Below are 17,152 nucleotides of genomic sequence, written 5' to 3'. Positions count from 1 at the left end.
CCTCCACGAGGGGCGGGGCGAGCGGAGTCCCACCCCAAAGCCCCGCCCCCGGCCCCGGCACCACCGCCCGCCGCTGCCCCGAGACGCAACCGCCCCGGCACAGCCCCCGCTGCCGCCCACCCCAGACACCCCCACGCCTCAGCTCTCTCTTTCACCAGCACCAGCTCCTCCCGCAGGAGGTGCACCGTTCCCGGAGGCACTGCAATACCGGGACGATGCGCGGAGCGGAGGGAGCAAGCTCCGGGTCCAACTCCCGCGCCCAAAAATCCGTTTAATATAAAGTCCTCTCATCGAGGACGTATCAGATATTAAACTGATAAGAACAGATACTACACTTGATCTTAGCCAAAAGGCCGAGAAGCGATGCCCCCTCCCCGGCGCACCCCCGCCCTCCCCGACGCCCGCCACCGCACAACCCACGGACCCCGCCGCCCCGTCGCACCTCCCCGACCCGACCCTCCTCTCCCGGCTCCCCCGGAGTCCTCGCAGCCGCCCGACCCGGCCCGCCCCGCCGCGGGACCCGCGAGCGGCGCCGTTCCGGGCCCGCCGACACCTCCCGAAGGCCCCCGCGGCACCTCGTTTGCATGAACACGCCCCTTTTCGCGCTCGCACCGCCCTTCCTCTTCCCTCCCTCCCTCCCTCCCTCTCGATTTGCATCAGCCCCGCCCCACGCCTGACCCGCTCCCCGCGCGCATTGGCACGTCTCGCACCTCATCTGCATAGCCCCGCCCCCGCCCTCCACCGGGCCTGTCCCGACCGGCCTCTCCTCACCTCATCTGCATAGCCCCGCCCCCGCCGGCCACCGGGCCCGTCCCGACCGGCCTCTCCTCACCTCATCTGCATAGCCCCGCCCCCTGCCCTCCATCGGGCCCGTCCCGACCGGCCTCCCCGCACCTCCTTTGCATACGCCCCGCCCCCGAGCCCGCCCGGACTCCTCGTGGCCGACCCCCCGCCCCGACCGAGTCCCGCCGCCGCCGCCCCGGCCCCGCTCCCCGCCCGCACCGGCTCCCTCTCCCGCCGCCGGCACCTACCGCCGCCCCGACACCGCGGCACCGCCCCCAGCCCCGCACCCGGCCCCGGCACCACCGCCCGCCGCTGCCCCGAGACACAACCGCCCCGGCACAGCCCCGCTGCCGCCCACCCCAGACACCCCCGCGCCTCAGCTCTCTCTTTCACCAGCACCAGCTCCTCCCGCAGGAGGTGCACCGTTCCCGGAGGCACTGCAATACCGGGACGATGCGCGGAGCGGAGGGAGCAAGCTCCGGGTCCAACTCCCGCGCCCAAAAATCCGTTTAATATAAAGTCCTCTCATCGAGGACGTATCAGATATTAAACTGATAAGAACAGATACTACACTTGATCTTAGCCAAAAGGCCGAGAAGCGATGCCCCCTCCCCGGCGCACCCCCGCCCTCCCCGACGCCCGCCACCGCACAACCCACGGACCCCGCCGCCCCGACCACCCCCCCGACCCGACCCGCCTCTCCCGGCTCCCCCGGAGTCCTCGCAGCCGCCCGACCCGGCCCGCCCCGCCGCGGGACCCCCGAGCGGCGCCGTTCCGGGCCCGCCGACGCCTCCCGAAGGCCCCCGCGGCACCTCGTTTGCATGAACACGCCCCTTTACGCGCTCGCACCGCCCTTCCTCTTCCCTCCCTCCCTCCCTCCCTTCCTCTCGATTTGCATCAGCCCCGCCCCACGCCTGACCCGCTCCCCGCGCCCATTGGCACATCCCGCCCTTATCTGCATAGCCCCGCCCCCTGCCCTCCATCGGGCCCCTCCTGACCGGCCTCCCCGCACCTCCTTTGCATACGCCCCGCCCCCGAGCCCGCCCGGACTCCTCGTGGCCGACCCCCCGCCCCGACCGAGTCCCGCCGCCGAGACCCGGCCCCGCTCCCCGCCCGCACCGGCTCCCTCTCCCGCCGCCGGCACCTACCGCCGCCCCGACACCGCGGCACCGCCCCCAGCCCCGCACCCGGCCCCGGCACCACCGCCCGCCGCTGCCCCGAGACGCAACCGCCCCGGCACAGCCCCCGCTGCCGCCCACCCCAGACACCCCCACGCCTCAGCTCTCTCTTTCACCAGCACCAGCTCCTCCCGCAGGAGGTGCACCGTTCCCGGAGGCACTGCAATACCGGGACGATGCGCGGAGCGGAGGGAGCAAGCTCCGGGTCCAACTCCCGCGCCCAAAAATCCGTTTAATATAAAGTCCTCTCATCGAGGACGTATCAGATATTAAACTGATAAGAACAGATACTACACTTGATCTTAGCCAAAAGGCCGAGAAGCGATGCCCCCTCCCCGGCGCACCCCCGCCCTCCCCGACGCCCGCCACCGCACAACCCACGGACCCCGCCGCCCCGTCGCACCTCCCCGACCCGACCCTCCTCTCCCGGCTCCCCCGGAGTCCTCGCAGCCGCCCGACCCGGCCCGCCCCGCCGCGGGACCCGCGAGCGGCGCCGTTCCGGGCCCGCCGACACCTCCCGAAGGCCCCCGCGGCACCTCGTTTGCATGAACACGCCCCTTTTCGCGCTCGCACCGCCCTTCCTCTTCCCTCCCTCCCTCCCTCCCTCTCGATTTGCATCAGCCCCGCCCCACGCCTGACCCGCTCCCCGCGCGCATTGGCACGTCTCGCACCTCATCTGCATAGCCCCGCCCCCGCCCTCCACCGGGCCTGTCCCGACCGGCCTCTCCTCACCTCATCTGCATAGCCCCGCCCCCGCCGGCCACCGGGCCCGTCCCGACCGGCCTCTCCTCACCTCATCTGCATAGCCCCGCCCCCTGCCCTCCATCGGGCCCGTCCCGACCGGCCTCCCCGCACCTCCTTTGCATACGCCCCGCCCCCGAGCCCGCCCGGACTCCTCGTGGCCGACCCCCCGCCCCGACCGAGTCCCGCCGCCGCCGCCCCGGCCCCGCTCCCCGCCCGCACCGGCTCCCTCTCCCGCCGCCGGCACCTACCGCCGCCCCGACACCGCGGCACCGCCCCCAGCCCCGCACCCGGCCCCGGCACCACCGCCCGCCGCTGCCCCGAGACACAACCGCCCCGGCACAGCCCCGCTGCCGCCCACCCCAGACACCCCCGCGCCTCAGCTCTCTCTTTCACCAGCACCAGCTCCTCCCGCAGGAGGTGCACCGTTCCCGGAGGCACTGCAATACCGGGACGATGCGCGGAGCGGAGGGAGCAAGCTCCGGGTCCAACTCCCGCGCCCAAAAATCCGTTTAATATAAAGTCCTCTCATCGAGGACGTATCAGATATTAAACTGATAAGAACAGATACTACACTTGATCTTAGCCAAAAGGCCGAGAAGCGATGCCCCCTCCCCGGCGCACCCCCGCCCTCCCCGACGCCCGCCACCGCACAACCCACGGACCCCGCCGCCCCGACCACCCCCCCGACCCGACCCGCCTCTCCCGGCTCCCCCGGAGTCCTCGCAGCCGCCCGACCCGGCCCGCCCCGCCGCGGGACCCCCGAGCGGCGCCGTTCCGGGCCCGCCGACGCCTCCCGAAGGCCCCCGCGGCACCTCGTTTGCATGAACACGCCCCTTTACGCGCTCGCACCGCCCTTCCTCTTCCCTCCCTCCCTCCCTCCCTTCCTCTCGATTTGCATCAGCCCCGCCCCACGCCTGACCCGCTCCCCGCGCCCATTGGCACATCCCGCCCTTATCTGCATAGCCCCGCCCCCTGCCCTCCATCGGGCCCCTCCTGACCGGCCTCCCCGCACCTCCTTTGCATACGCCCCGCCCCCGAGCCCGCCCGGACTCCTCGTGGCCGACCCCCCGCCCCGACCGAGTCCCGCCGCCGCCGCCCCGGCCCCGCTCCCCGCCCGCACCGGCTCCCTCTCCCGCCGCCGGCACCTACCGCCGCCCCGACACCGCGGCACCGCCCCAAAGTCCCCGCCCCCGGCCCCGGCACCACCGCCGCCCCCAGCCCCGAGACGCAACCGCCCCGGCTCAGCCCCCGCTGCCGCCCACCCCAGACACCCCCACGCCTCAGCTCTCTCTTTCACCAGCACCAGCTCCTCCCGCAGGAGGTGCACCGTTCCCGGAGGCACTGCAATACCGGGACGATGCGCGGAGCGGAGGGAGCAAGCTCCGGGTCCAACTCCCGCGCCCAAAAATCCGTTTAATATAAAGTCCTCTCATCGAGGACGTATCAGATATTAAACTGATAAGAACAGATACTACACTTGATCTTAGCCAAAAGGCCGAGAAGCGATGCCCCCCTCCCCGGCGCACCCCCGCCCTCCCCGCCCGGCGCCCTCCCCGAGGTCACGGACGCCCCTTCCCCGCCGCTCCCCGCCCCTCCTGTCTTCTCCCGCACCCATCCCCGCCCGGCCCGACCCGGTCCAGCCAGCTCCGCGCCCGGTACCGGCGCACGGCGCCGTTCCGGCCCCGGTGAAGCCTCCCGGCAGTCCCCGCGCGGCACCTCGTTTGCATGAAAAACTCGCCCCGCCCCCTCCCGCTCGGGCAGAGCTGAGCACAACGGCGGCGCTGCGGGAGCTGCTTTATTGAGCGCGACGCGGAGCCCGGACCGGATCGGACCGGACCGGATCGGACCGGAAGGGGTTCAGAGGTCGCTCTCGCCGTAGAGCGCGTTGGAGAAGGAGACGTAGTCGAGGGCGCCGGGCACGGCGTCGGCCCCCGTGTACTTGGCCATGCGGCTGACGCAGTACTCGGCCTGCTCGGCCGGCAGCTCCCGCCGCAGCTCCTCCACCGTGATGTAGTTCTGCGAGGAGGGCGGCGTGAGCGGCCTCGTCCTCCCCCCCCCGCCCCGCTCGGCGTCCCCTCCTCGCCCCACCGACCTTGTCACCCGCCAGGATCTTGAAGGAGGCCATGACCTGCTCGGCCGTGTCGGTCTCGGCCGTCTCCCGCGTCATGAAGTCGATGAAGGCCTGGAAGGTGACGACCCCCGCGTTGTTGGGGTCCACGAGCATCATGATCCGGGCGAACTCCACCTCGCCCTGCGGAGAGACGCGGGGAAGCGGCGGCGGGGACGCCGGCGTTGGCCCCCTACGACGGGGTTGCGGGGAGCGGCGGGGTAGGGGGGGACGCGCCGGGCCCTTACCAGGTCGTAGCCCATGGAGATGAGGCAGGCGCGGAAGTCGTCCGGGTCCATCATCCCGTTCCTCTTCTGCGGGAGGCAGGAACGGGCGTCACGGTGCTCGGCCCCGGCCCTCCCTCCACCCCCCCCCCCGCCCCAGTCCCCGTCCCCGTCGGCCCACCCGGTCAAAGTGGTTGAAGGACGCCCGGAACTCGTTCATCTGCTCCTGGCTGATGCCCTTGGCGTCGCGCGTCAGGATCTGGTTCTCCACCTCGTTGATGGTCCGCGCCACCGTGGTCAGCAGCTGCTCCCAGCCCACGCGGATGTGCTGCGGGCCGCGGGGCCGTCAGAGCCGGCGCCGCCGCCCCCGGGGCACCCTCGGGGCTCCCCAGCATCCCCAACGCACATCCGGGCTCCCCACCGGTCCCTTCAGGACTCCCTCCGTGCTCCTAGGCGTCGCCGTCACCCCCCACCGGGATCCCCCGGCACCCCCCCGGCACCCACCTCCATGGTGTAGTTGGTGTGCCGGTTGTCGAAGACCAGAGCCTCCTGGATGAGCTGGTGGTCGCCCTCCAGCTTGTCAATGTTGGACTTGTAGTTGATGATGTTCTGCTCGTGCTGCTTCAGGCGGCTCATCTGGTCCTCCAGGGAGCTGCTGGCATCCACCGAGACGCGGCCGAGCTCCTGCCACAGCCGCGGGCGCCGTCAGAAGGGCCCAGGTGTCCGGCCGGCTCCCTCCGCCCCGAGGGAACCCAGGCGCCCGGGCCGCCCACCTCCATCTTGGTCTGGATCCAAGGCCCGATGATGTTGGCCTGGGCTGCGAACTGCCGCCGAAGCCGCTCGTTGCTCTGCTGCCGGGAGAGCTCCTCCTGCAACGTCTGGTCGCGGCGGGGAACCAGCTGCTTCACCTACGGCGAGAGCGGTGAGACGGCTCGCTCGCCGGCGCCCGCCGCCCCGCGCGCCCGCCGCCGCCCGCCCCGCTCACCGCCTCCCACTTGCTGGTGATGTCCAGGTGGGTGAGGGCCGTGTAGGGGTTGGCCCCGCTCAGCTTGATGCCGTAGGTCTGCGCGATCTTCTGGATCTCCCCGTGGATGCCCACGATGGCCATCCGCTCCCGGTCGGCCTCGGGCAGCGTCGCCTTGAACTGCTCGTGGGCCGTGATCAGGTTCTGCGGGCGCAGGGCGGGAGACCTCAGCTCGGTGGGCCCAGGCGTCCGGGTGCCTCCGCTCCAGGCCCTCCCCCACCGCACCCCAAGGGCCCAGGCGTCCCGGCACCTGTATCTCCTCGACGCTGTGCACAATGAACATGTCCTGCAGGTCCTCCACGGCTCCGTCCATCCAGTTGTTGAAGGGGGCCGCTCTCTTGGCGAACTCCAGGTGCAGCTGGTCGATGGTCTCCAGCAGCTTCTCCGTGCGCTGCGGGCGGCAGCCGGTCAGGGCGGATCGGGGCAGGAGGGGAAGGATCCGGAGCAACGATCCCGGCCGGTCCCCGTCCCGCTCACCTCCAGGGCGTCCCGGCGTTTCTGCGTCAGAGTCCCCAGCGTGTCCCACTGGTCGCAGATGGCCTGGCACCGCGCGTTCACCGTGGCCGCGTCGTGGTAGTCCAGCTCGCTGCGGGGCGGGGAGAAGGTGGTTGAGGGCGGCCCGGATGCCTGGGCTCCTCGGTTGGGCTGGGGTGGGGAGGGGGCCGTACTTGAGCTCCTGGGCGATGGCGGCGATCTGCTCCACGCGGTCCTGGTGGGCGGCCAAGTCGCTCTCGAAGGCCTCGTGCCGGCGCAGCAGGGCTCGCACCTCGGTGAGCGAGGCCGTCTCGTAGTCGCGCTGCGAGAGCATGTCCTCCTTGCCTGCGGACGGGGCAGGTTGAGCGGGCACCCGCGGCCGGGAGGTGTTTTGGGGGTGCGGGGGTGTGCCAGGCCCCCTCCACCCCGCGCCCACCTCGCGTCCAGCTCTCGTGCAGCGTCGCCTTGTGCTTGAACTTCTCGGCCAGGTGGTCGAGGCGCTGCAGGCGCCGGATCTCGGTGAGCAGCCATTCCTCGTAGCCCTTCTCCACCTGCTCCAGCCCCTTCCAAGCGTTGGCGATGTCCTGCCGAAAAGAGGGGCCGTGAGCGGGACCGGCCGCCGGTCCCCCCCACCGCCGCCTCCCGGCCCTACCTCGGCTCACCGACACCATCTTGCCCTCGGAGGGCATGAAAGCGGGGCGGTTGCTGAGCCGCAGCTTGGTCTGCAGCGTGTTGAAGTTGATCTCCAGCTGGCACTTCTCCTGCACGCGCGGCGGCTTGTGCACGCGCCGGTAGTCGCGGAAGTCCTCCAGCTTGCGCTGCATGGCGGCCATGCTGGTCTCGGGCGCGCGGTTCTCCAGCCAGGGCACGGTGCGGCGGATCCACTCCAAGAGCTGGCGAGACGGGGGCAGCGAGGGGAGCCCAGGCGTCCGGGCGCCCATCGCCGCCGGGGGTCCGGGCGTCCCCGGGGACGGGGCGGACGTTACCTCGCTGGCCAGCTTCTCGTACTCTTCCATGAGCTTCTCGTTCTCCTGGTTGACGGCCAGGACTTTGCAGATCCTGTTGGCCGCTGTCTCGGCCTGGGGGAGAGTCGGCGTCGGGGCGGGCGCGGGCAGCGCCGCCGCGGGGGCCGCGCGCGCCCGCCGCCCGGCCTCACCTGCTCGGCGCCGGCGAAGGCGTGGTAGAAGCAGGACACGTAGGTCATGATGGCCTTCTCGTCCGGCTTGGGGGTGTTGACGATGTCTGCGGGGAGACGGGGAACGGGAGAGGCCGTGCAAAGCCCTCCGGAGCCCCTGGGGGGCCCAGGCATCCGGCCGGCCCCTGCCCCCCGCCGCCGGGACCGGGGTGCGTCCCCCGTCCCGGCCCCGCACCTTCGGCGTCCAGCATCTTGGGGATGTCCAGGTACTTCTCAGCCACCTCGAAGGCCGTGTTGAGGTTGCCGATGGGATCGTCCTGGGGGCGGAGGGGGGGGTCAGGGTGGGCTGGGGTCCCTCTCGGATCCCCCCAGATCCTCCTGGGAGCTCCCTGGATCCCCCTGGCAGCCCCCCAAGGACCCCCCCACCCCGTACCTTGCGGAGCTTCGCGTAGTCGATGAGGTCGGGGCGATGGCGGTGGATGAGGGCGCAGAGGGCCAGCCCGTCCTTCCAGCTGCGGGGAGGGGGCGGCGTGAGACGCAGCCCGCCCCCCGCGGTCCCCGTGTGTCCCCTCGGCGTCCCCGTCCCCCTCTCCGGTGTCCCCACCTGATGTGGAAGTTCTGCACGTTGACGTTGCGGTACGGCGCCGTCTTGCGCTGGCACCAGAGCAGCAGCCCCTCCTTGGCCGAGGTCTCTGCGGGGTGGGGGGGGAGGCGGGTCAGGGCCGGCCCCGGGGACGCGGGACCCCCGGCGAGCCGGGACCGGCCCTCGCTGTCCCCTCACCCTCCACGGAGATGTCCTGGATGGCGAAGCGCAGGATGATGGTCCAGATCATGCCCAACGTCATCTTGAGGTTCCCGTCGACGATTTCTGGCGGCAGAGAGAGAGCAGCGTCGAGCGGGGCAGGACGGACGGGTCCGGGGGGTCCCCCCGCGTCCCCGTCCCCGTCCCTACCCTCGGCCCCGATGGAGACCAGCTTCACCCCCTTGCTGGCGATGAAGTCCAGGGCCTTGTTGACGTTGGCGATCTTGTGGAAACGCATCTTGCCCTTGTCCGGCTTCGGCAGCCGTTCGCCTGCGGCGGGGACGGGGGACGGGTGAGGAGGAGGGGGGGGGACGCCGGCGGGGACGCCCCGGCCCCGCCGCCCCCGGCCCCGCTCACCGGAGATGACCTCCAGCAGCAGCATGAGCTTCAGCCCGTTGCGGAAATCCTCCTCGATGTTCTCGATCTGCGTCCCGGCCTTGCGCAGGTGGGAGTTGCACCAGGCCGTGAAGGTCTGCGGGAGAGAAGGTGGCCGGCGAGGGTGGAGGGGACGCTCGGGGCGGGTGACGGGGACGTTCCTGTCCCCGCGGGCCCCCGTGCAGGAGCCCGCTCCCTCCGCCGGGGGCCGGAGCCGCTCGCCGGACGCTCTAAGAATAGCCCGAGGCGCCGCCGCCGCTATTTTTAGGGGGGGGGGGGGTTTCTGCAATTTCGCCGTGTCGTCGGATTGCAGGAGAGTCGAGGAGTCGTCGTGTCCCCCCCCCCACACCCCCGCCTGCCCCGGCTCCCTGGGAACGCAGCGCCCGGCGGGGGCCGCGGCGCAACTCGATCCCCCCTGGGGAGGGGCGCCCGGACGCCTGGGTCCCTCCTCAGCCAGGGACGGGGGGGCCCGGACTCCTGGGTCCCTCCTCAGCCAGGGACGGGGGGGCCCGGACTCCTGGGTCCCTCCTCGGCTTGGGACGGGGGGGCCCGGACTCCTGGGTCCCTCCTCAGCCAGGGACGGGGGGGCCCGGACTCCTGGGTCCCTCCTCAGCTTGGGGCGGGGGGGCCGGACTCCTGGGTCCCTCCTCAGCTTGGGACGGGGGGGCCCGGACTCCTGGGTCCCTCCTCAGCCAGACGGGGGGGCCCGGACTCCTGGGTCCCTCCTCAGCCAGGGACGGGGGGGCCCGGACTCCTGGGTCCCTCCTCGGCTTGGGACGGGGGGGCCCGGACTCCTGGGTCCCTCCTCAGCCAGGGACGGGGGGGCCCGGACTCCTGGGTCCCTCCTCGGCTTGGGGCGGGGGGGCCCAGACTCCTGGGTCCCTCCTCAGCCAGGGACGGGGGGGCCCGGACGCCTGGGTCCCTCCTCAGCTTGGGACGGGGGGGCCCGGACTCCTGGGTCCCTCCTCAGCCAGGGACGGGGGGGCCCGGACGCCTGGGTCCCTCCTCAGCTTGGGACGGGGGGGCCCGGACTCCTGGGTCCCTCCTCAGCCAGGGACGGGGGGGCCCGGACTCCTGGGTCCCTCCTCAGCTTGGGACGGGGGGGCCGGACTCCTGGGTCCCTCCTCAGCCAGGGACGGGGGGGCCCGGACTCCTGGGTCCCTCCTCAGTTTGGGACGGGGGGGCCCGGACTCCTGGGTCGCTCCTCGGCTTGGGGCGGGGGGGCCGGACTCCTGGGTCCCTCCTCGGCTTGAGGTGGGGGGGCCCGGATGCCTGGGTCCCTCCTCGACTTGGGGCAGGGGGGGCCGGACGCCTGGGTCCCTCCTCGGCTTGAGGTGGGGGGGCCCGGACGCCTGGGTCCCTCCTCGGCTTGGGGCGGGGGGGCCCAGACTCCTGGGTCCCTCCTCGGCTTGAGGTGGGGGGGCCCGGATGCCTGGGTCCCTCCTCGACTTGGGGCGGGGGGGCCCGGACGCCTGGGTCCCTCCTCGACTTGGGGCAGGGGGGGCCGGACGCCTGGGTCCCTCCTCGGCTTGGGGCGGGGGGGCCCGGACACCTGGGTCCCTCCTCGGCTTGGGGCGGGGGGGCCGGACTCCTGGGTCCCTCCTCAGCCGGGGGGGGAGCCTGGACGCCTGGGTCCCTCCTCGGCCAGGGAAGGGGGGGCCCGGACGCCTGGGTCCCTCCTCGGCTGGGGAAGGGGGGACCCGGACGCCTGGGTCCCTTCTCAGCCATGTAGAAGGGGGGGCCCGGACGCCTGGGCCCCTCCTCGGCCAGGTACCCCGCAGCGCGTCCCGGCGAGCCGCGCTGAGCCCACGACGGGGAGGTGACCCCAGCACCCCCCCCCCCAACAAGGGGCCCAGGCGTCCGAGGCGGCAGGGGTGGGGGGAGCCAGCAGCACCCAGCACCCTCCCCTGGCACGCGGCAGGGCCGGACTCCGGGCTGGAAAACCCCGGCTTAATCCCGGGTGGCCCCCAGGCATCCGCGTCTCGCCCGCGCCTCTCCGGCGGCTTAAAAGGATTTGGCCGGCGCTCGGGGACCCCGGTGCTGCCGGGTGCTCGGCACACGTGGTGGGGAGGGGGCTCGGCGCACACGCGTGTGCACGGCGGGGGGGGGGCTCGGCGCACACGCGTGTGCACGGGGCGGCCGCAGGGAGGGTATTTAGCCCGAGTCCCCACCGGCTCCCAGCCGGCGTTCCCGGCGCGTTCCCGGCGCGTTCCCGGCGCGTTCCCGGTACGTTCCCGGTACGTTCCCGGCGCGTTCCCGGCACGTTCCCGGCGCGTTCCCGGCGCGTTCCCGGCGCGTTCCCGGTACGTTCCCGGCGCGTTCCCGGCGCGTTCCCGGTACGTTCCCGGCACGTTCCCGGTACGTTCCCGGCATGTTCCCGGTACGTTCCCGGTACGTTCCCGGTACGTTCCCGGCGCGTTCCCAGTACGTTCCCGGCACGTTCCCGGCGCGTTCCCGGTACGTTCCCGGCGCGTTCCCAGTACGTTCCCGGCGCGTTCCCGGTACGTTCCCGGCACGTTCCCGGCGCGTTCCCGGCACGTTCCCGGTACGTTCCCGGCATGTTCCCGGTACGTTCCCGGTACGTTCCCGGTACGTTCCCGGCGCGTTCCCGGCGCGTTCCCGGCGCGTTCCCGACCCGCCGCGGCCCCTCACCTTCCGCTGTTGCTTCTCCCAGGCCGGGTCGAGGAGCAGGTCGCGGTCCCAGTCCTCCTCCTGCTGCATGTAGTCGTCGGCCAGGTAGCCGAGCCCCAGGGGCGCCTGGCTCTCGAGGGCGCTCATGGCCGCCTCGTCGTCACCGTCACCCTCCCGGCTGCCACGTGACCCGGTCGCCGCCGCAGATATACACCCGCACCGGGGCGGGGGGGCCGGGGTTGGGGGGGGGGGACGGATCGGGTTCCCGCTCCGAAAGGCCACGGCGTAGGGTGGGGGTGTGGGGGACGCAGCTGCGGGGACGCGGATGGGGCCAGGACGCCTGGGCCCCCTTCATGCGTGCGTACTCCGTGGTCAGGACGCCTGGGCCCTCTGCGTGGGGTGGGGTGGGGGGGTTCATGTCCCCCCCCCCCCAGCCACCGGCTCCGCCATCCCGCCGCCCCCCACCCCGGGAGCCCGCGCTGGGTCAGGCCGCAGCTGAGCGGCCCCCATTCCCCCCCCCCCGGCACCTGCCCCCGGCTCCGGTTTCCCCCCCGGCTATTCTGGGCTCGGCTGCCCCAGCGCCGCCCCGCAGCTCTGGGGGGGGGGGGGGGGGGGCCCGGACGCCTGGGTCCGCTGGGGGCGGGGGGAGGGGTTGCACCTGTCTCTCCCCTCCCTGCTCCCGCTGGGGGTGCGGCGATGGGGGGGGGCCCAAAATGCACCGCGGAGGACCTGACCTCGCTGCCCCCCCCGGGGACCCAGGCGTCCGGGCCCCACTGCACCCCGCTGCCCCCCAGGCACCCAGGCGTCCGGGCCCCACGGATCCCACTACCCCCCCCGGGGACCCAGGCGTCCGGGCCCCACTGCCCCCCGGGGACCCAAGCGTCCGGGCCCCACTGCACCCCGCTGCCCCCCAGGCACCCAGGCGTCCGGGCCCCACGGATCCCACTACCCCCCCCGGGGACCCAGGCGTCCGGGCCCCACTGCACCCCGCTGCCCCCCAGGGACCCAGGTGTCCGGGCCCCACAGATCCCACTACCCCCGCAGGGACCCAGGCGTCCGGGCCCCGCTGCCCCCCGGGGACCCAAGCGTCCGGGCCCCACTGCACCCCGCTGCCCCCCAGGCACCCAGGCGTCCGGGCCCCACGGATCCCACTACCCCCCCCGGGGACCCAGGCGTCCGGGCCCCACTGCACCCCGCTGCCCCCCAGGCACCCAGGCGTCCGGGCCCCACGGATCCCACTACCCCCCCCGGGGACCCAGGCGTCCGGGCCCCACTGCACCCCGCTGCCCCCCCCCGGGGACCCAGGCGTCCGGGCCCCACGGATCCCACTACCCCCGCAGGGACCCAGGCGTCCGGGCCCCACTGCACCCTGCTGCCCCCCGGGGACCCAGGCGTCCTGGCCCCACTGCACCCCGCTGCCCCCCCCCGGGGACCCAGGCGTCCGGGCCCCACTGCACCCCGCTGCCCCCCAGGGACCCAGGCGTCCGGGCCCCACGGATCCCACTACCCCCCCCGGGGACCCAGGCGTCCGGGCCCCACTGCACCCCGCTGCCCCCCCCCGGGGACCCAGGCGTCCTGGCCCCACTGCACCCCGCTGCCCCCCCCCGGGGACCCAGGCGTCCGGGCCCCACGGATCCCACTACCCCCCCCCGGGGACCCAGGCGTCCGGGCCCCACTGCACCCTGCTGCCCCCCAGGGACCCAGGTGTCCGGGCCCCACGGATCCCACTACCCCCGCAGGGACCCAGGCGTCCGGGCCCCACTGCACCCCGCTGCCCCCCAGGGACCCAGGTGTCCGGGCCCCACGGATCCCACTACCCCCGCAGGGACCCAGGCGTCCGGGCCCCACTGCACCCTGCTGCCCCCCAGGGACCCAGGTGTCCGGGCCCCACGGATCCCACTACCCCCGCAGGGACCCAGGCGTCCGGGCCCCACTGCACCCTGCTGCCCCCCGGGGACCCAGGCGTCCGGGCCCCACTGCACCCCGCTGCCCCCCAGGGACCCAGGCGTCCGGGCCCCACGGATCCCACTACCCCCGCAGGGACCCAGGCGTCCGGGCCCCACTGCACCCCGCTGCCCCCCAGGGACCCAGGCGTCCGGGCCCCACTGCACCCCGCTGCCCCCCGGGGACCCAGGCGTCCGGGCCCCACGGATCCCACTACCCCCGCAGGGACCCAGGCGTCCGGGCCCCACTGCACCCCGCTGCCCCCCAGGCACCCAGGTGTCCGGGCCCCACGGATCCCACTACCCCCGCAGGGACCCAGGCGTCTGGGCCCCACTGCACCCTGCTGCCCCCCAGGGACCCAGGTGTCCTGGCCCCACGGATCCCACTACCCCCGCAGGGACCCAGGCGTCCGGGCCCCACTGCACCCCGCTGCCCCCCAGGGACCCAGGCGTCCGGGCCCCACGGATCCCACTACCCCCGCAGGGACCCAGGCGTCCGGGCCCCACTGCACCCCGCTGCCCCCCAGGCACCCAGGTGTCCGGGCCCCACGGATCCCACTACCCCCGCAGGGACCCAGGCGTCCGGGCCCCACTGCACCCCGCTGCCCCCCGGGGACCCAGGCGTCCGGGCCCCACTGCACCCCGCTGCCCCCCCCAGGGACCCAGGTGTCCGGGCCCCACGGATCCCACTACCCCCCCAGGGACCCAGGCGTCCGGGCCCCACTGCACCCCGCTGCCCCCCAGGAACCCAGGCGTCCGGGCCCCCCCCCGCTCCCCTTCCACCCCAAAATCCACAGTGCTCGCACGTCTCCTCCCGGCGCCCTTTAATCCGCGGCCGCTCGGGGCAGAGCCGTCGACGCCGCTCAGGGCTGGGCCGGCTCCTGCTCCGGGGCCTGGGGAGAGCGGAGGGGGCTGGAGCGGGCCAGGACGCCGCGACCCCCCCCCCCTTTCCCCAAAACCGCCGCGACCCCCCGACCGCCCCGGACTCATCACCTGGAAGAAGGCGTCGACGACGCGCTCGCCGATGGCGGCCCGGGCGCGGAGCTGCTGCTCCGCGCGCTCGATGGCGGCCAGGAGACGGAGGTAGGACGAGAGGAGCCGCTTCTCCCTGGGGACGGCGGGAGGTGGCAGGGCCCCGGCGGGGACCCGCCGACGCGTCCCCGTCCCCCCCCCACAACCAGCACCCCGCTCACTTCTCGGTGCCCTCTACGCTGCGGGCAAACTGGCAGGCGAAGGCGGCCTGCTCCGACGCCGGGGCGGCTGCGGAAGAGGGGGGGGGAGACGTGGCGCCGGCAGACGTCACCCGCCGTCACCGCCGCCACCCCCCCCCCCGGGGGCCACCGCCGGTGCTCACCGCCGGCTTCTCCCTTCCCCGCCGGCAGCTTGTCCGCGCTCTGCTCCTGCAGGCGTTGCTTCTCCTTGCAAGAGAGGTGGTGGCGGGGAGGGGGCCCAGGTGTCCGGGCGCCCCGTCTCCAGCCCATCCCGGCCGCCTACCATCTGCTGCTTCTCCTGCCGCTCCTTGAGCAGCGACACCTTGAAGTTGTCGATGAGGACGGCGATGACGAGGCTGCGGGGAGACGGAGGGGGGTGACGGCGGGCGGCGGGGGCCGCGGCGGGGGCCGCGCGGGGGCCGCCCTCACTTGAGGAAGGTGAAGTACTGGATGAGGATGTAGACCATGAGGAAGATGATGATGTAGCCGTAACCTGCGGAGGGCGAGAGGAGCGTCGGCGGGGCGGGAAGGGACCCAGGCGTCCGGGCGCCCTCGCTCCAGCGCTCAGCCCGTCCCGGAGCCGGGTTTCGGGGCCGCACCGGCCTGGGCGCTCTGGAGGTAGATGAGGGACCAGTCGTCGAGCGTGAAGAGCTGGAAGAGGGTGAAGACGGTGTTGAAGAGCTCCCCGAAGCGCTGCGGGTCCGAGCGCTGGAACAGGTCGCGCAGCAGCACGGAGAAGATGACCGGGAGCAGTCAGGGAAGAGCGGAGCAGAGCCAGGGCAGGAAGGTCCCGTCGCGCCCCCAAAACCGGCCCTGAACGTGCTCTGAAACGTGCCTGAAACATGCCCCAAGCGACCCAGAAACCGGCCCCGAATCGGGCTGCGCCCGAATCCCAACGCGGAGCTGAAACAGCTCCCGAGGGCCCCCGAGCCTGGTGCCCCCGAAGGATACAGAGGATGGTGAACATCATGAGCAGGATGGCGCCAAGGGAGCGTCCCGAGAGCGCGAAGGTGCCCGTCACCTCCTTGAGGTTCTCCAGGATCCTGCGGGGAGACGGGACTGCGGTGAGGGGGGACGGCAACGGGGCGAGGGGACGGGAACGGGGTGAGGGGACGGGAATGGGAACGGGACGAGGGGATGGGAACGGGGCGAGGGGACGGGAATGGGAACGGGACGAGGGGATGGGAACGGGACGAGGGGATGGGAACGGGGCGAGGGGACGGGAACGGGGCGAGGGGACGGCAACGGGGTGAGGGGACGGGAACGGGGCGAGGGGACGGGAACGGGGCGAGGGGACAGGAATGGGAATGGGACAAGGGGATGGGAACAGGGCGAGGGGACAGCAATGGGGTGAGGGGACGGGAACGGGATGGGGGAACGGGAACGGGGCGAGGGGATGGGAACGGGGCGAGGGGACGGGAACGGGGCGAGGGGACGGGAACAGGATGGGGGGACGGGAATGGGGCGAGGGGACGGGAATGGGGCGAGGGGACGGGAACGAGGTATGGGGAGGGGAACAGGATGGGGGGACGGGATCGAGGCGAGGGGACGGGAACGGGATGGGGGGACGGGAACGGGATGGGGACGGGATGGGGGGACGGGAACGGGGCAAGGGGACGGGCACGGGATGGGGGGACGGGAACGGGGCGAGGGGACGGGATCGGGGCAGGGGCGCGGGGACGGAGGCCGGTGCCCGGGCTGACTGCAGCGTGAGGAGCTGGTTGAGGATCTGGAGAGCGCGGACGCCCTTGAAGATGAGCAGGATGCGGATGACGATGCCGGTCTTCAGGTAGCTGCCGAGCCAGGGCTTCACCATGACGAACAGGATGAAGTCCGCCGTCATCACGCCCACCACGACCAAGTCTGGAGGAGGAAGAGGAGAAGGAAGAAGGTGGGTGACCCGCGGCCGGCCCGGCCCCGACGAGGGACCGCGAGGTCCCGGACTCACCCACGTAGTTCCAGAAATCCCGGAAATAGTCGGCGCCCAGAGCCACGAGCTTGAGCGCCACCTCGAAGAGGTACACGCAGAAGATGACCGTGTCCAGCACGGCGAAGAACCACTCTGCGGAGCCGAGCAACGGGGCGGACGGAAGCCGTGGGGCCGCGGAGGGGCCCCGCGACGGTTCGGGGTGGGGGGACCCGCGGCGGCGACGACCTCACCTCCGTGGACCCGCACGGAGATGAAGGACTGCGCCACCAAGGCGGCCGTGTGCACGACGATGACGGCCAACACGGCCACCTCGAAGGGCTGGGCGCAGACCAGGGCGCGGAGCGGCGGCCGGACGCCGCAGAGCCGAGCGGCGGCCCCCGCGCCCAGGCGGCCCAGCAGCAGGGCGGCGCCGCGGCGGAGCTGAGCCCCCCGGCCCGTCGACCGGCCCCCGGGACCCCTGCGACGTCGGCCGCGCCGCCGGGGGTGCTCCGCCGCCGTCGCTTTCCCCGCCGGCACCGTCAGGAAGTCCATGGCGGCCTCGCGGCCGTCGGGCTCTAGAACGGGAGGCGGCGGCGGCGCCGCGGCGATGCC

At 73.5% G+C, this 17,152-nt stretch overlaps 2 protein-coding genes and 5 non-coding genes across 9 annotated transcripts; all 7 read right to left on the bottom strand.

Annotated features, from left to right (window-relative positions):
• Positions 1-174: 174 nt before the first annotated feature.
• LOC138063789 (U2 spliceosomal RNA) lies at positions 175-365 on the bottom strand. Its single transcript, XR_011137157.1, has one exon. It is a non-coding gene; the product is annotated as a U2 spliceosomal RNA (small nuclear RNA).
• An 830-nt stretch (positions 366-1,195) lies between these two features.
• LOC138063788 (U2 spliceosomal RNA) lies at positions 1,196-1,386 on the bottom strand. Its single transcript, XR_011137156.1, has one exon. It is a non-coding gene; the product is annotated as a U2 spliceosomal RNA (small nuclear RNA).
• A 710-nt stretch (positions 1,387-2,096) lies between these two features.
• On the bottom strand, positions 2,097-2,287 carry LOC138063787 (U2 spliceosomal RNA). The gene has a single exon (XR_011137155.1). It is a non-coding gene; the product is annotated as a U2 spliceosomal RNA (small nuclear RNA).
• Positions 2,288-3,117: 830 nt separating this feature from the next.
• On the bottom strand, positions 3,118-3,308 carry LOC138063786 (U2 spliceosomal RNA). The gene has a single exon (XR_011137154.1). It is a non-coding gene; the product is annotated as a U2 spliceosomal RNA (small nuclear RNA).
• Positions 3,309-4,021: 713 nt separating this feature from the next.
• Positions 4,022-4,212, bottom strand: LOC138063785 (U2 spliceosomal RNA). The gene has a single exon (XR_011137153.1). It is a non-coding gene; the product is annotated as a U2 spliceosomal RNA (small nuclear RNA).
• Positions 4,213-4,475: 263 nt separating this feature from the next.
• LOC138063764 (alpha-actinin-3) lies at positions 4,476-11,742 on the bottom strand. Of its 2 annotated transcripts, XM_068923761.1 has the most exons (21): positions 11,499-11,741; positions 8,829-8,943; positions 8,622-8,741; positions 8,451-8,537; positions 8,274-8,361; positions 8,103-8,181; positions 7,905-7,986; positions 7,691-7,776; positions 7,521-7,613; positions 7,197-7,427; positions 6,971-7,118; positions 6,729-6,879; positions 6,538-6,646; positions 6,311-6,451; positions 6,022-6,204; positions 5,810-5,944; positions 5,541-5,720; positions 5,218-5,364; positions 5,061-5,126; positions 4,798-4,956; positions 4,476-4,721 (listed from the first exon to the last, which is right to left on the bottom strand). In XM_068923761.1, the coding sequence occupies exons 1-21, from the start codon at positions 11,622-11,624 to the stop codon at positions 4,563-4,565; spliced, it is 2,685 nt and encodes an 894-aa protein (XP_068779862.1). In that variant the 5' UTR covers positions 11,625-11,741; the 3' UTR covers positions 4,476-4,562. The 2 variants fall into 2 exon arrangements, with proteins under 2 accessions (XP_068779862.1, XP_068779861.1); XM_068923760.1 differs by having other exon boundaries at positions 8,622-8,943; positions 11,499-11,742.
• A 2,449-nt stretch (positions 11,743-14,191) lies between these two features.
• Positions 14,192-16,474, bottom strand: LOC138063738 (cation channel sperm-associated protein 1-like). Of its 2 annotated transcripts, XM_068923650.1 has the most exons (9): positions 16,335-16,474; positions 15,583-15,674; positions 15,231-15,374; positions 15,061-15,124; positions 14,915-14,987; positions 14,775-14,838; positions 14,614-14,680; positions 14,414-14,528; positions 14,192-14,313 (listed from the first exon to the last, which is right to left on the bottom strand). In XM_068923650.1, the coding sequence occupies exons 1-9, from the start codon at positions 16,472-16,474 to the stop codon at positions 14,284-14,286; spliced, it is 789 nt and encodes a 262-aa protein (XP_068779751.1). In that variant the 3' UTR covers positions 14,192-14,283. The 2 variants fall into 2 exon arrangements, with proteins under 2 accessions (XP_068779751.1, XP_068779750.1); XM_068923649.1 differs by lacking the exon at positions 14,614-14,680 and having other exon boundaries at positions 15,231-15,674.
• Between the last annotated feature and the right edge of the window lie 678 nt (positions 16,475-17,152).

The sequence above is a fragment of the Struthio camelus genome, chromosome 35 (genome assembly GCF_040807025.1).
Source record: "Struthio camelus isolate bStrCam1 chromosome 35, bStrCam1.hap1, whole genome shotgun sequence".
NCBI lineage: Eukaryota > Metazoa > Chordata > Aves > Struthioniformes > Struthionidae > Struthio > Struthio camelus.
The sequence above is the reverse complement of the archived record's forward strand: the minus strand, read 5'-3'. Positions and strand labels throughout refer to the sequence as shown.